Source organism: Suillus paluster (genome assembly GCF_016628075.1).
Source record: "Suillus paluster strain FC165 chromosome Unknown EDB91scaffold_1, whole genome shotgun sequence".
Lineage (NCBI taxonomy): Eukaryota > Fungi > Basidiomycota > Agaricomycetes > Boletales > Suillaceae > Suillus > Suillus paluster.
Window position 1 is genome coordinate 983,928 of NW_024537561.1, and position 13,671 is coordinate 997,598.

Below are 13,671 nucleotides of genomic sequence, written 5' to 3' on the forward strand. Positions count from 1 at the left end.
TAGGTAAACAATGACTGAGCCAGTGTGCGCAGCCACCCGCGCACTCGTCGATCCTCTACATTCGAAACAGAGGTCTCGAAGACGTGATTGGGATACATGATGTCTAAAGTACAACATCGGACACTTTTCGTTTGCTACATCTACATGCAAGTGACGAGACCAATGTTGACAATAAAAAATTATTTTTTCACGGGCTGTCCGAGTTCGCTGGCGCGCTTCTGTAGCGATCTGAATTGCACGAGCGATAGGTTGAGCGAATTCTTCCATCTTCCATGGCTAAGAGACCCGCTATCGTGCATCCGCCGGGAGCTGTCAGAAAATAAAGCAACTATGAGCACAATCTATGACTTTGGGTGAAGAGTTACTAACTTGTGACCGAGTCCTTTATTTGAGCTGGATGTGCTCCTGCTTGGAGAGCCATCCGTGCCGCGCCTTGCAGGGCTATGGGAAACAATAAGCCATGATACATCGTGCGACGAGTAGGCTCACTTTGTGCAGCCAGTTCGAGGGCTTCCGCCCGCGGGAGGCCCATCATGACGCCACCGTCCGCCATAGCCTCCAAGAAAATACACGCAAAGGCGGGACCAGACCCAGAAAGCGCAGTGCATGCGTCAAAATGTTTTTCCTCGAGAAAACGACAGCGTCCAATGGACGAGAAAATATTCAAGATAATTGATCGGTCGAGCTCGGTCTCCTCTGATAGTGATAGGTTGCTGACGACAGTCATACCTTCCCGGATCTATGTGCGTGCTTAGAGATCGTTCAGAGGTAAAGCACCAGAAAGACACGTACCCTGCATGGGGTATTGGGCATTGCACGGACAACCCTGGTTGTCGGGGGAACCCATCCAGTAAGCTGGTTTATGGTCACACCGGCGAGAATGCTAATGAGTAATTTGCCAACCAGAGCTTCCTGCATTCCACTTTGTGACAGGATAGCGTGAGCCTGATGAGGCTTGCAACTAGAGATCCATCAGAAAGACGAAATATTCACGAACTGATAATACACACCATAGAATGACAACATCTGCTTGTTGAACAGCTGAAAGGTTCTCGCCGACAAGTACTTGCACAGAAGTACCAAGACCTCCCAAGAGTCCAAATGTATTTTGCAGTTTTTGCGCACTCTCAAGCCTTGTCACAGTTGCATTGAAAAAAGAGGGGAGAGAAGGATCGGGAAAGTCAGCTGTGGGAGTGGATGTGCCAGGCGTATGTGACTCCCACTTGGGGAACTGATGTGTGTTCTGTCTGGACTGCAAACTACTGATCACCCCGGAGATGATTGCGACCCCCATAGTTCCACATCCTAGCAAACTGTTCATGAAACGCTACATCATGATATACAGTCTTCCACTTACCTAGCACACAAAGGGTGTATCCCATGGTAGAGCACTGTCAACTATAGTGATCGCAGTCCGGATAGAAGGAATTAGAAAAAAATTCGAGTCATGATGATCATTTGATCTAAATTCAGTTGTGCCCAGCGCCAATCAACCTGTACGTACAGAAAGAAACGTTGTCTTGCGTCTAATATTGGTCTATTGGGGGAGACCACCTGAAACTACACCCTCGAGGGCCTACCCTCCAGAACCATCTCATGCTCGTATTCGTAACGGTAGGTTCAACCAGGTTCGATGCTCTTGTAGAGGCCGCTATATCCGAACCTGTCCTCAGCACACTTCGTGACTCTGGGTACAATCGCCTCATTCTTCAGCGCGGTGATTCCGACATTAAATCAGAAGAGTTCGATGGAGAGAGTTGTACAATACAGCGACACGGTGTGGATATAGATATATGGAAGTTCAAGCCTTCCATTCAGGCTGAGTGCGAGCAAGCGAACCTCGTCATCAGCCATGCTGGTGAGTCATCTGCTTTCCTCGAACAAACTGTAACCTAAACTTTAGAGAAGGATCGGGGACGATTCTTGATGTCCTGAGGTTAGGAAAGCCACTCATTGTCGTACCCAATCCGACCCTCTTGGACAACCACCAAGAAGAGTTAGCCTCTGCCCTTGACACCCTGGGTCACCTCAAGGCGACGTCAATTCAGTGGGCCTTTTCATTTATCATAACCAGGTTGTCCAATGAACTTGACTGCCAGAGACCTCGCATCAACAATCTCATCATTTGAACCTCGCGATCTAGTTCTGTTTCCTCCCTTCGACGGGAGTAAATTCTCTAAGCTGGTGGATGAGGAAATGGGGTTCATCTAATGCTATATGAAGAGGTGTTGGGTTCATGTTGATGAGGAAGTGGATACTGCACTCAGTACTTGTTGGGTCATGCCTGTTCTTTTCCGATATCCATGTCGTACCCATACCACGACGATAATCCATAGGTGACATGAAACCCGTAAAAAGCGTCACGATTATCGACGATCCCCAAGTACATGAAGACCAACATGTCCATGCCGTATATGAATCAGATTGCTTCTCACTTTTCATCCACTCGGTACAAGGTGCTGGAAAGGTGCTCAAACAATATCTATAACGAATTGACCGTGTCTAGTAGCCTTGGCCGATCATAGCCAAATTTCTTTCCGACCTCCCAACTGGCTGGATTGGCCTGGATTCGGGAACGGGGAACGGGAAATATCTTCCTCTACCTGCAGATCGCCCCGGTAGTATACTAACAATCGGTCTCGATCGGAGTCGCAACTTGCTCCAGATCGCTCGACATGCCGGGAGTGAACCTGGTATTCTGATCACTCGGGAGGTTGTTTGGGGTGATGTCCTTGGGAGCGGTTGGAGATCGGGCATGTTCGTGAGTAATGATGGCTGCTATTCTTCGTAACATGACTTTCTTGACCGATGTCTGACAGGACTATGCCATATCTATAGCTACGATCCACCACCTGGCATCGCATGACCGTCGAAAGCTTGCCGTTCAGGTGAGGGCTACCTTTCACGCAGGGCCTACCACTAACTCGACATGATTTGCAGCGTCTTTTACAGGTTGTCTCTCCAGTCCATGGACGCATGATGATCTATGTGTGGGCCATTGAGCAGGATGAGCTATCCAAACGGTCAATCCCAGCCAGTGACACCGACGGATTGGATCACTACCCTACGGCTGGCGAAGATGTCTTTGTGCCCTGGGTAATGTCTCAGCAGCAGCACACCGCGAAAGGGAAATTCAAAGGCGATGTCACGTCCTCAGCTATATCGAAGCAAGACGCATCAGCTGTTCCAACGTTAGCCGTGGAGACTCCCGTGTACAACAGATACTATCATATGTTTGCGAAAGGCGAACTCAAACAGCTTGCGGTTCAAGCAGCTGAAGAGCTTGGACTCATCGTTGGACCGCAGGAGACTGCATATACTAAGGGGTGCAGAGGTGTTGAGATTATCCAGGAAGGGTGGGAACGGTCAAATTATTATGTCGAGTTGCGGTGCTGGGTATCTTGAATGTCTTATCACCGTTTGTGGAAGTACCTAATGTGAATTACTTGCGCGAGCAAAGTAGTGATATGATACAGTGGCAAGAGACCAGAGCACTGAGCAAGACAGAAGATCACTCGCTTGCTGCCATAACTATCGGCAATATTAAACCAGGATGGTCCAGGGATAAGCCAAATCGACTCACTAGCATTAATCAGATCTCCTCCGCTCTCTTTCAACACTCTGACGGCCTTAGCCCTCGAGCAGTTGACTTGTGCCATAACTAACTCGATGTCTTTAGGATCGACGCCCGTCTCAGTCGACTGGTCCGTCGTCTTCTGGCGCCTCGAGTTCTGGTATATCATCATCATCTTCACCCTCACCGCCTGCACCAGAGGTTTCAAGGTTCATGACACCTGGACCTGCACCGGCGCCAGAAGCAAGTTGCTGAGCAGCAGACATCTGAGCTTGCGAGTTCATGTCCTCAATCTACGGTAACGAGACATCAACATCAGAAGATAGACATCCGCCCATAATACATACCTTCGCTTCACCGAACACGATGTAGCAGTCGCTGTTTTGTGACTTGTAAACATCGGGGGAAGAGAGAACGAACAACACGTTCTTGGGTCTGCGGAGAGTCACGCGGGTGATGTTGGAGACCTTCTTCAAACCCAAACCAAGGAGAGCCTTCCGGGCCTTTCGCTCGGAACGAGACTGAATTTTGTCGAGGGCAGCCTGAGAGGTGGGGTCCTCCTCGTGGTCAGAGTGGTCTGAAGGGAGTTCCTCGATGGTAGCAGACATCTAAGGGACACGTCAGCGCTTGTTCAAGTACATCTGAAATGATCATTGCTAATCCATCCAAAGATTCTGGATTCCACACGAGTAACGTGTCCTGAATCTTTTAATGTCTGAAATGACGCTTACCTTTGATTTTACGAGGATTTTTGGATGGATGTGTACTCGTTGTTGTCAACAGCGAGCAAGCAGCTTCCACCCGGGAAATCGGCATTTGCCGAGAAAGGCAACACCCCGCCCGCACCGCGCGCTCGTATCACGCCGACCCCCGACTCATTGACGTTAACGCCATATTGTTTGTACATCGTTCGAGAGACTACCACCTTCCGTTAGATAAATCAATAGGACGGTGGTTTCCACGGCGTTTCCTTTCCTTCCCTTTCGCTTGAAATGATCTTATGATGAAGTCACGACGTCATGCCCAGCAACTCCTCACTTGAGCGCACCCTATTTCTTTCACTTTCGCCATGAGCACAGAAAAAAAGCAAGAGGTCTACCACGAAGGTTCCAAGGTGTACGATGCGGCTGGGGCAGCAATGATGACCTTCACCCCTATCAACCACATTCACCAGCATCTTAGTGCATTCCACGTATACGCGTGCGCATATCGCTATCATGTTAATTCTTTCTGCTGAAAACCTCTCAGACAAGACCGCACGCGTCCTGTAGAGGCTCACCATTTTTGTGGCCGCCGCTCGAAGGATTTTCATCAGGTAGGGAGACTTTGAGTGCGTGCGATAACCCGTTTTGTTCATGGTTCATTAGTGCGTAGTCTACGACTCCGACGCGCCTGATGCTAGGTTGATCGGAATCGAGTACATCGTGTCTGAACAGGTACCCAGGACATTTAAGCAATAATTCGTAGTCCTCTGATTATTCTACAGATTTTTAACTCGCTCCCGGAAGAAGAGCAGAAGTATTGGCACTCTCACAAGTATGAGGTCTGTCTTCTGGCCAGTATTGCTCCCTCTACTCAGCTTATACATTCGCCAGGTGGAAAGCGGGGTTCTTTGCCTTGAGGTGAGCTTTGGTGGTGCACGGGAGAATAATTTGAATAATAATTTCTGTTAGACGAAAGGCATTGTTCCCAGTGAGTAGCATGAAGTGTTTATACCACACCCCGTCATAATTTTTTGTAGGTGTCATGAACGATACTGCCGAGCAACCAGCTATGCTGGAATTGCATCAGACTTATGGCAAGGCGATCCATACGTGGGCTTTCGACGAGTTTCCCGAATTGCCACTTGGACCCCCTCAACTTATGATGTCTTACACTGGTGATAACCAGGCCAACGACGAGTTAATCCGTCGCCGGGATGAGCGCTCCAAGGTCTCGTCATCGGCGAAGAGGAAGCTGCGTGAAGGTTATTTACCGCCGTATGAGAAGCATAACAAAGCGGATCAATGGGAAAAGAGTGATACAGGTGTAACGTTTAAGGGAGAAGAAGTCCAAATTCAGAAGTAAGCGACCGTCATCGGCGTACGACTTATATTAGTAGGCATGTAAATCTGACAATGTGTTGAAGTCAAAGTGAATTAATGGAGAGCGCTTGTGACGACTTGAAGTTTATGTAAAGCTAGTGATAGCCTAATCTCACAAAGGTCACTTCGCTTATGTCGATAACAGCTCTGTCCCACCAGGTCCGCATAACATTAGAAGAACCTTCCGACGATGCCCGACTAGAACAAGCTCTCCAGGCTGTGGACGAGTTTATCCGTGAATGCGCTACATCTAAAGAGCCAGATGTTTTACTCTTCCAATTGGAAGAGGAACTCCAATTATTCCACAGCGATACAATTACCCACAATTCCCTCCAGCATACCGAAGTGCTGTTGACCGTCCTATACCGTTTGCGCCCCTTGTTAACATCAACTTCGGTCATCTCTACATGGTTCGACCTTGTTCTTCGTCCCGCCCTGCGAGAACCACGACTCTCCACTCCGGCTGTCAATCATGCCAAGGAATTAATTATCTCAGCGGCAGACAGAGGAGACGAAAGGTATCCAGAGAAGGTGGGCGAGTTTCGACGTCGCCTCCTTGACCTTTATGTTCTAGACGCATACAATGAGGGGTCTGGTGATGACTTGCTGGAGTGGGCGGAACTCGACCAGGATCAGAGGGAGAAACGATCGCTGTGGAAGTTCAATCTAGAAGATGTCCTCGTGAAGTCTGGGTTGCGTCGGCCTCAGGTATTCCACAGATACAGTTTATCTTCTCCAGACGTGCTGAAGAACAGACTTAGGATTTCATGTCCGCAATAAACTATTCCTTTACAACGCCGTCGTCCCGTCTACAACTTTTGATCCTGCTAAACCGATATACTTCAGAGCCCTCGTTCCAGTCACTCGCCGCAGCATTCGCCGATCATCCATTGTTAGATAGCCTCCTCAACTCACTGCTGCTGGACAATTCTTCGACGGTGTGCACCATTGGTTTGACTGTCATAGTCAAGCTTCTCCCCATCTTTGCTGTAAAAGCATGTGAGGAGCTGAAGATGCTGCTTCCTCGTCTTCTTGCAATTCTTGCAAGAATTATATGCTGGAAGGAAAGATCAGTTCCGCAACCACCATTTGAGGAGGAAGTTGATGATCCAGACGAAAGTTCTGCAAACAACGGTGCGCAAGAACCAGCGTGTAACGAGTTCACCGCATCCTCCAATCTACCCTTGCGGCCTGAGCTTGGTTGGGAAAGGCTTGAGCTCACGTTTAATGCCGCATCTTCCGCCCCGCCGCCTGGGGCTTATTTTTCCTGCCTCTACTATCTTTTCCCATGTAACTTGCTTCGATTTCTACGTGGCCCCTCAGCGTACCTTAACGATAGAGGCTATGAATCGCCCTTCTCCATTAGTTGGGAAGATGCCCTCGATGAGGACAACATAAGGAGTAAATCAGAGGTGTGAAATTATCATTGGTTTTTTTATTCTTATGACTTAGTGCAACTTGCAGTCGCTTTTGCGAGGAAGAATCGTCAATTCAAGAGTCATATGGCGAGATTGGACAAAAGAGCTCACGGAAGCCGATACGTGGGCGAATTATAGCGTCTCTCGCATCGCGAGCGAGTGCACGATGCTTGACGTGCGCAATACAGCTCTAGGCAGCAAGCAGTTCTCTGTTGACATCGCGTCGGCTGCTGCTGAGCCATCGATCCTCGGGTTAACTACCATATCTGAAGGAGACACTTCAACGTCACCGACACCTCACCCTGGCTATGCGGAACTGCCAGGTACGAAGACCCGCGTTTCATTAGAGAGCATGATCACAGCATCCGTTGCGCTCAAATCCAATCTGGACGTGGAGATCGAGGCCCCGACGGCCGCCTGGTCGTCCCTGTTGTTCCCTCCAGGGAGCAATTCTCCGACAAAGCGATCGTTCAATATGCCATCAGAGCCACATATTTGCAACGAGGACAAACTTCCATCTCACGTTGCACAAGCACTTTCTGGTCTCCAGCGCGAAGTGCTGCTCCTGCGCAATGAACTAAACTTTGAGCTTTGGCTTTCGCGCGAGAACGTGAAACACATTGGACGCCTCTACCAAGATCGGATTTTGTCCAAAAACGCAGAAGTTGAGCAGCAGGGGCTGGTGAGTGTTTTCGTACCCGCATTATTCGTGTGCTAATCATCATGTAATAGTTCAACAAGCTACGCCACTACCGAGCCGAGGTCCAGCGGTTAGACCGCCAGCTGAGGGAACACCGGGAACAGTCATCGTCCGCAAAAAACAAATATGCTGATTGGAATACGGAACTGCAGAATAAGCTGAAAGAATTTCGAGAGGAGAAGAAGGCTTGGGTCTCTGAAGCTGCTTCGCTACGGACGGCGGAAAAAGAAGCTCAGGTAGAACTTCATTTGATACTACGATTGCCTACTAATTCTTACCCAGGCTCTTTTCGCTGCTCAAGGCCAATTGCTCGCAGATGCGGTAAAGCAAGTATTTGAGCTCGAGACTCAGCGGAAGGAAACCCAGCACAAGGTCGACCGCCTAAGGGACTACGAGCGGCAGATTGAGCAGCACATTCGCATGCAACGTCTTTGGTTTGGACTTTTTCATGTTCGGTTCCGTCCTGATATTCACTGACTGTTTGTAGGGATGCGGACTTCCAGAAATTCAATGACCGTGCTGAAGAGCTCCAGCAGCTAAGAACACAATTCAAGCAGATGGAGCTGCATCTAGAGAGCTATCAGAAGACATTCGAACAAATGAGCGAGGATGCTCGGTACGGGGGTTTTACCTGCTTTACATACATACTGAATGATATTGTTGTAGGAGCCATCGACGACAAAACCAGGCATTAGAAGCCCACCTTTCTCTACTTCAAAAGAAGTGCGATGCCTCCCGACGCCTTCCCGAAGCTGAGATAGCGGCATTTATGACGGAGAAGTCTGAGCTCGCCACAACCAACGCCAGGCTGAGGGAGGAAAATGCTGATTTAAAGGACGAGATGGGGGAGATGAGAGCGAGGATGGAGCTTATGAAGGCTCGAATTGATGGACATAAAGGTCTGATTGCGGAAACGCGATCGATGCCAGCATTGTGAATCCCCGACTGGATGGATTTTGTTGGCACTGGCATGGATCGTTGTGTCGGTGACCACGCCTGTAGGATGTTCTGCCAGTCGACGGTTGTGTTTATATTGAAACTATGTTACACCAATTACTTTGCTCCGTCATCAATGAAGGCATCGTTAGAGATCTAGCCTGTGACTAATTCCCGAATACCGTCATCTTTCAGCTACTCACACCACCGCCAAACCACCGGCTGCTTCGTTCCTTGGCATGCCAGTATAGTCTGGGGTCCACGTTCCCGTCGTCTGGGATTCATTTACGGACGTGGTCGTGGAATATCCTGGTATGTATCTCTACTCCACCCTTGTTCATAAACTGCGTTAAATTCTCACCAAACATTCTGTCCGCGCGCATTGGTAACACAGAAGCCATCGCTACCCTCGATGACTTCTCCGTCTCCGGATACACCATCTGCTCACCCGTAATATGGCCCTTAGAATAGGCTAAACCGAGCCAGACCAGGATCACGGCCTGAGAACGGGGCCTGCGATGCTTGAAAGCCAAAGGCGACGGCCCAGACCGTGGCTCATAGTAAGCACATAGGACTGCGAATATATCACCACCTGACGGTGAGGACGGTGAGGTTGCCAACTGCGATGTCTTTCTAGCTTTTTGACTCGTCGGTATTTGTTACAGACTTCCGTCACTACTCGCCATCTCCTCCGTCCTGGCTCGTCCAATTACTACAATTGACCTCTCATAATTTACATAATACACTATGCCCGTCATACCACTCACTGGGCTGAAGAACTCTTTGAAAACTGCGCATCTACTCCAGGCTCGGCGGCTTCCGCTATCCAAATGGAGGCACTGAAGAAGTTGACCCTTGTACAGTTGATATACTGTGGAAGGGTACGCCTATCCTGCATGGGTAACTCCTTATTCAAGTTTCATGGATGCGTATCCTCTGCAATACCACCAGCTTCGCACGATAGTTGAAAATGAGCAGCGGCTATTTGTCGTACAACATTGAAAGCGCGTAAATTTGTGTAGTAGTTGGCGCAAGGGGGAAGGAGCAGTGGAAAGATGGCTGCCACCTACTTCACGTCTTTTCGCCATCACTGTTCTTTCTCCTCTTGTGGCCTCTCAGCCTGATACAGTGTCTGATGAGTAGTACCAATGTGTCCTGACTCCATGCCCAACACCACACCCTCCACGCACTCGAGCATCTCCATTCACCTACTCGCGAACCTCCCGACCATCTGGAATGTTGGTATCTTGGTCCTCACATCCCAGGTTACCAACTCTTCCGAGCTTCTTGTTCAGCTCCCAAGTACAATGTGAAGCACTTTGTTTTCGCTCTTTCTGATCATCCAGCACTTTTATTGACCCATTTGCAACGTAACACATGCGAGAGAGAATGGGAATTACTAAACTTGTGTGACGACAAATAGTATCTAACGTTTGTCTAAGGTAGCGACATGTCCATCTCTTTCCAAAGTGTCTCGTGGGTAAAGTGAGTAATTGATACTCGTTGCCCATCTTCGAATGCCAGCACTTCATGGGGTAAAATATGTCCCCGTACGAAAATGATAGTGCCAGGTTCATAAAACAATAGTAAGTTTAACCGGGGAATCCAGAGCTGACCCTTGGTAAAATCACCAAGGGCGACCAGGGCTACCCATGCTCTAGGTGGGGCTGTGCTATCAGGATGTAAAGGAGTTTGTTGATTGAACTGAAATGATCGTCCTTCCCATAGGATGCCATCGATAGAGTCCATTGCCCGTACATGAGGGTAGCGGGCACGGAGAGCATGTCGTAGCTTCTGCATGGCATGATACTGCGGGGGATCCAGGGCCTGTAAAGCGGAGTTGAGCCTTACGTTAAGGTACTTGAGGTCGTCTATCAATGCAGACGCCAAGGAGAAGTTTCGAATTATGTCTCGAGAGATGACAGGGCTCTCTTTCTAACACACCATAAGTCTCAAAAATACAGCGGACGGTAAGAGACTTACCGAATGGCCTACAGCATGCCACGCAGTCACGAGTTGTATGTTGCCAACCAGCTGTCCTTCGACGACTCTATAGGACTCCTTCGTGTTTCTCGTCTTTTTGTCGGCTCCCGCTCCCATAGCTAAGGGGACTAAACTTCCGAATTTCATCACGGCGCTGTACAGCTTAGCATGTCCTCTATCTTGTATGATGGAAGGAAGGTGCAGAACGATGGGAATGCCTTCAGCGCCGGTACCCAACCGAGGCACATCAAGCCATTCACGTTTGCACTCTGTCGATTCGTTCCAATCCGCAGGAGCTTGATATCTCGGATGCGCTCGAAGTGAAACGTATCAAATACCTCTGACCAGTGACAACATTGCGTTAATTGGGTTGAGAAGAAGAAAAATAGAAGAGAATCCAAGTTCCCTGACCTGTATTCTTCCTTGCCTCGGCAACGGCTTTCTCGATCAGCTTTGCAAGTCTCTTGTCGTACTTTGCAGCAATGGCCCCGGCTGACCGCTTGTGCTTCCTCTTTCGAAGAGGATGTGAGTCGGTGGGCTGCTCCCCTCCATCACAGTCTGGACCAGCCGGCTGGGCTGGCATAAGGTCTTCGGAACCTGAGGATTGGGCACGGACATCCGTCTGATCACCGTCGATATTCATGGGGACATCACTTGGGCGCATTTTTTGAGCGGGGAACAGGTTGCGAATTACGAAACTCACCCGATTTAATATTCCTCGATCCGCACTTCGCCCGTCGCTTCGGCACCACTAGTACTAATGGGCGTTCAAGTTCTCGATAAGGTCAACTGGTTACTGCATTGACGAGTGGTGCAAGAGAGTTGCAAGACTGCAACAATCTGCAAGTGCCAGGAAACAAGCAGCGGTGAGTCCGACTGTGTCACGGTGTCGTGCACGTAATTGAACCTGCAGGTGACTCTGAAGTATGTTCCGCGTGGACTGCAAGTGAGTATCCTGAGTCAGACCTTGAAAGAAGGAAGACAGTCTTCTTTTCGTGCGTTCAACTGCTGGACTTAACGATTTTCAGCTTGAGACGGGGCCCCTCAAGAGTTCGAGAGTTCGAACGTTCACAGCGACACTGACTGGCAAAACAGAGCAGTCAAATCTGTGAATTATTTATGTAAATTGGAAACTCGTGCAAAGGTTGGCTGCGAAACCGTCACGAATTTTTTTGTCTGCTCGTGTCTGACGGTCAAAAAATGGATCGGAGTCCTCTGCGTCGATGCCGGATCGTATTCGAGTCCTTTGGCCAACCTTCAAACCTGCTAACTAAAATCCCATAGGATGTTCAGCGGCTGGTGAGGTGTGTCATTCCCGTGGCACAGAACATGTTCGTGTAGTGGTCAATTGAAATTTATTCAATTATTGTCTGCACTGGCGTCACTTACCAAGGACCTCAGGTCACGGTGGTCAATGCGATTTTGAGTGCATTGTTGTCAGTCGCTTCAATACTCAAGGCGCCGCCACTGTTCTGACCACCGCATGATCAATCCACAGGCCCTCATGTGGCGATTAACACTACCCGTTCCATTGTCCTCCGACAGCGCGACGGCGCTTTGGGTGCCGGAAGACAACTACAAGATGGTGCGTCCACAGCCCGCTCCAATGTACTTAAAGGACTCAGGTCCACAAGCTAACCATTAAGTTCGTTCCACTGAACACTCCCTGACAGAACAAAACCTTCCCCCCCTGTCCTCAAACCCTCAATCATGATTACGGACGGCTGCCTTCGTATCAACGAATATATCACCATCCGACTGGCACCAAAGTTGCCTCCAGGATATCCGGATGTTAGCAAAGGTACACCAGTATCACATCACCAACATACCCAGCGAAGGATTCCCCCAAAATTCGAACGACTTGATAAGATTCAGCAAGAAGCAGTCCTTCCCGCCAAACTGCGACGGCTCAAGCGCCGTCAGCGAGAGTCTCAGTTAGCTGCCGTCCCAGTCGCGTCAGGAAGCCTGTCTACCATACCGCTGAAGCGCAAGGCCGAAGTTGACCGAGCAGACACCCCTCGGCTTATGATCAAAATCCCTGCGTCGAAGCGACGGGCCCTGCTGGTTAGGCACGATTTGGAGAATGCCGCTAACAACATTCCCTCCGAGACAATTAATTCGGACGTCAATTACTCCCAGCGCAAGGACGAGCCGGTGGGGGTGGCTACAGTACTTCTAAATCTTCAGGCTGTGTCGGACCGGGAGGCGTCTCAACCTCGCGCGGCCGCTGCCCCTCAGATGTTGATGCCTGCTCATACATCAAGGTCCTCCACTCCACTGTGACTGTCACTCCAATACGACCTGGATGTGCTCTACTCCCACGCGTTCGATGTTACGGTTCGTATTTCATGCATTTTTCAACGGTTGTGAGCTGACTCGATATGTCATAGAAATATTTGTTGTGTATAGATGTAGAAAGTTTCGGTGAAGAGGTTGGGGAGCTGAATATGTACCATACTAGACTTGTGTGGAGCACTTTACGATACCTTTACGAACAATGCATGATCACGTCTGTTTCAAACGCGATGGACCGTGCAAGCCTTTCAGACGCTTGGACTTTGTTGCTTGGTTTATGCTTGGATTTTTCGTACCGCTTCGCAATGGCTCGCAGGTCGACTAGTACTGGTAAGTGGTTGCCCCTGCTAGTTTTGTACAATTTAATCCCTCTAATTCTGGCTCTGGCTCTCCATGCTCCTCATCGCGCGAGCGTCATCCACCGCGACGCAAATAATATTCCAATCGGGAGATTTGCAGATTAGTCTTCAGAGTTCGACTTATCCTTACGTGCCCTTACATTGATGGGGGGCTTGTGTGCACTACGATGAACCGGAGGTCGTGAGCTCAGTGGAATGGTGCGCGGAGTTACTTGACCATTGCCGCGGTCGAAGCGCTCCCAATACGGGCTTGTGGGTTTTTAAGCTTTGAAGGGGGTGAGGTCAGATGAGAAGACCACCAGGAGAAGAACGTCAGATAGGC

General features: G+C 49.4%; 6 protein-coding genes across 6 annotated transcripts; 4 read left to right on the top strand and 2 right to left on the bottom strand.

Moving 5' to 3' along the window:
• Positions 1 to 187: 187 nt before the first annotated feature.
• Positions 188 to 1,382, bottom strand: EDB91DRAFT_1076553 (putative delta 1-pyrroline-5-carboxylate reductase; the record flags this gene model as incomplete). The annotated part of the gene is made up of 6 exons (XM_041314871.1): positions 188 to 309; positions 370 to 441; positions 490 to 739; positions 793 to 961; positions 1,011 to 1,305; positions 1,358 to 1,382. 6 exons carry the CDS (start codon positions 1,380 to 1,382, stop codon positions 188 to 190), a joined length of 933 nt encoding a protein of 310 aa, XP_041184391.1.
• Positions 1,383 to 1,500: 118 nt separating this feature from the next.
• Positions 1,501 to 2,300, top strand: EDB91DRAFT_1093317 (glycosyltransferase family 1 protein). Its single transcript, XM_041316805.1, has 3 exons — positions 1,501 to 1,858; positions 1,909 to 2,047; positions 2,100 to 2,300. Exons 1-3 carry the CDS (start codon positions 1,597 to 1,599, stop codon positions 2,209 to 2,211), a joined length of 513 nt encoding a protein of 170 aa, XP_041184392.1. The 5' UTR covers positions 1,501 to 1,596; the 3' UTR covers positions 2,212 to 2,300.
• On the top strand, positions 2,301 to 3,409 carry EDB91DRAFT_1093318 (uncharacterized protein). The gene is made up of 4 exons (XM_041316806.1): positions 2,301 to 2,410; positions 2,510 to 2,761; positions 2,820 to 2,888; positions 2,941 to 3,409. The coding sequence occupies exons 1-4, from the start codon at positions 2,342 to 2,344 to the stop codon at positions 3,403 to 3,405; spliced, it is 855 nt and encodes a 284-aa protein (XP_041184393.1). The 5' UTR covers positions 2,301 to 2,341; the 3' UTR covers positions 3,406 to 3,409.
• EDB91DRAFT_1093322 (nascent polypeptide-associated complex, alpha subunit) lies at positions 3,410 to 4,408 on the bottom strand. Its single transcript, XM_041316807.1, has 4 exons — positions 3,922 to 4,408; positions 3,756 to 3,867; positions 3,584 to 3,673; positions 3,410 to 3,531 (listed from the first exon to the last, which is right to left on the bottom strand). The coding sequence occupies exons 1-4, from the start codon at positions 4,180 to 4,182 to the stop codon at positions 3,512 to 3,514; spliced, it is 483 nt and encodes a 160-aa protein (XP_041184394.1). The 5' UTR covers positions 4,183 to 4,408; the 3' UTR covers positions 3,410 to 3,511.
• EDB91DRAFT_1093324 (uncharacterized protein) lies at positions 4,409 to 5,735 on the top strand. Its single transcript, XM_041316808.1, has 7 exons — positions 4,409 to 4,774; positions 4,823 to 4,889; positions 4,942 to 5,010; positions 5,061 to 5,117; positions 5,170 to 5,196; positions 5,248 to 5,266; positions 5,316 to 5,735. Exons 1-7 carry the CDS (start codon positions 4,644 to 4,646, stop codon positions 5,639 to 5,641), a joined length of 696 nt encoding a protein of 231 aa, XP_041184395.1. The 5' UTR covers positions 4,409 to 4,643; the 3' UTR covers positions 5,642 to 5,735.
• Positions 5,736 to 5,763: 28 nt separating this feature from the next.
• EDB91DRAFT_1093331 (uncharacterized protein) lies at positions 5,764 to 8,867 on the top strand. The gene is made up of 7 exons (XM_041316809.1): positions 5,764 to 6,366; positions 6,420 to 7,070; positions 7,123 to 7,758; positions 7,809 to 8,012; positions 8,059 to 8,210; positions 8,264 to 8,392; positions 8,443 to 8,867. Exons 1-7 carry the CDS (start codon positions 5,791 to 5,793, stop codon positions 8,711 to 8,713), a joined length of 2,619 nt encoding a protein of 872 aa, XP_041184396.1. The 5' UTR covers positions 5,764 to 5,790; the 3' UTR covers positions 8,714 to 8,867.
• The last annotated feature ends 4,804 nt before the right edge of the window (positions 8,868 to 13,671 follow it).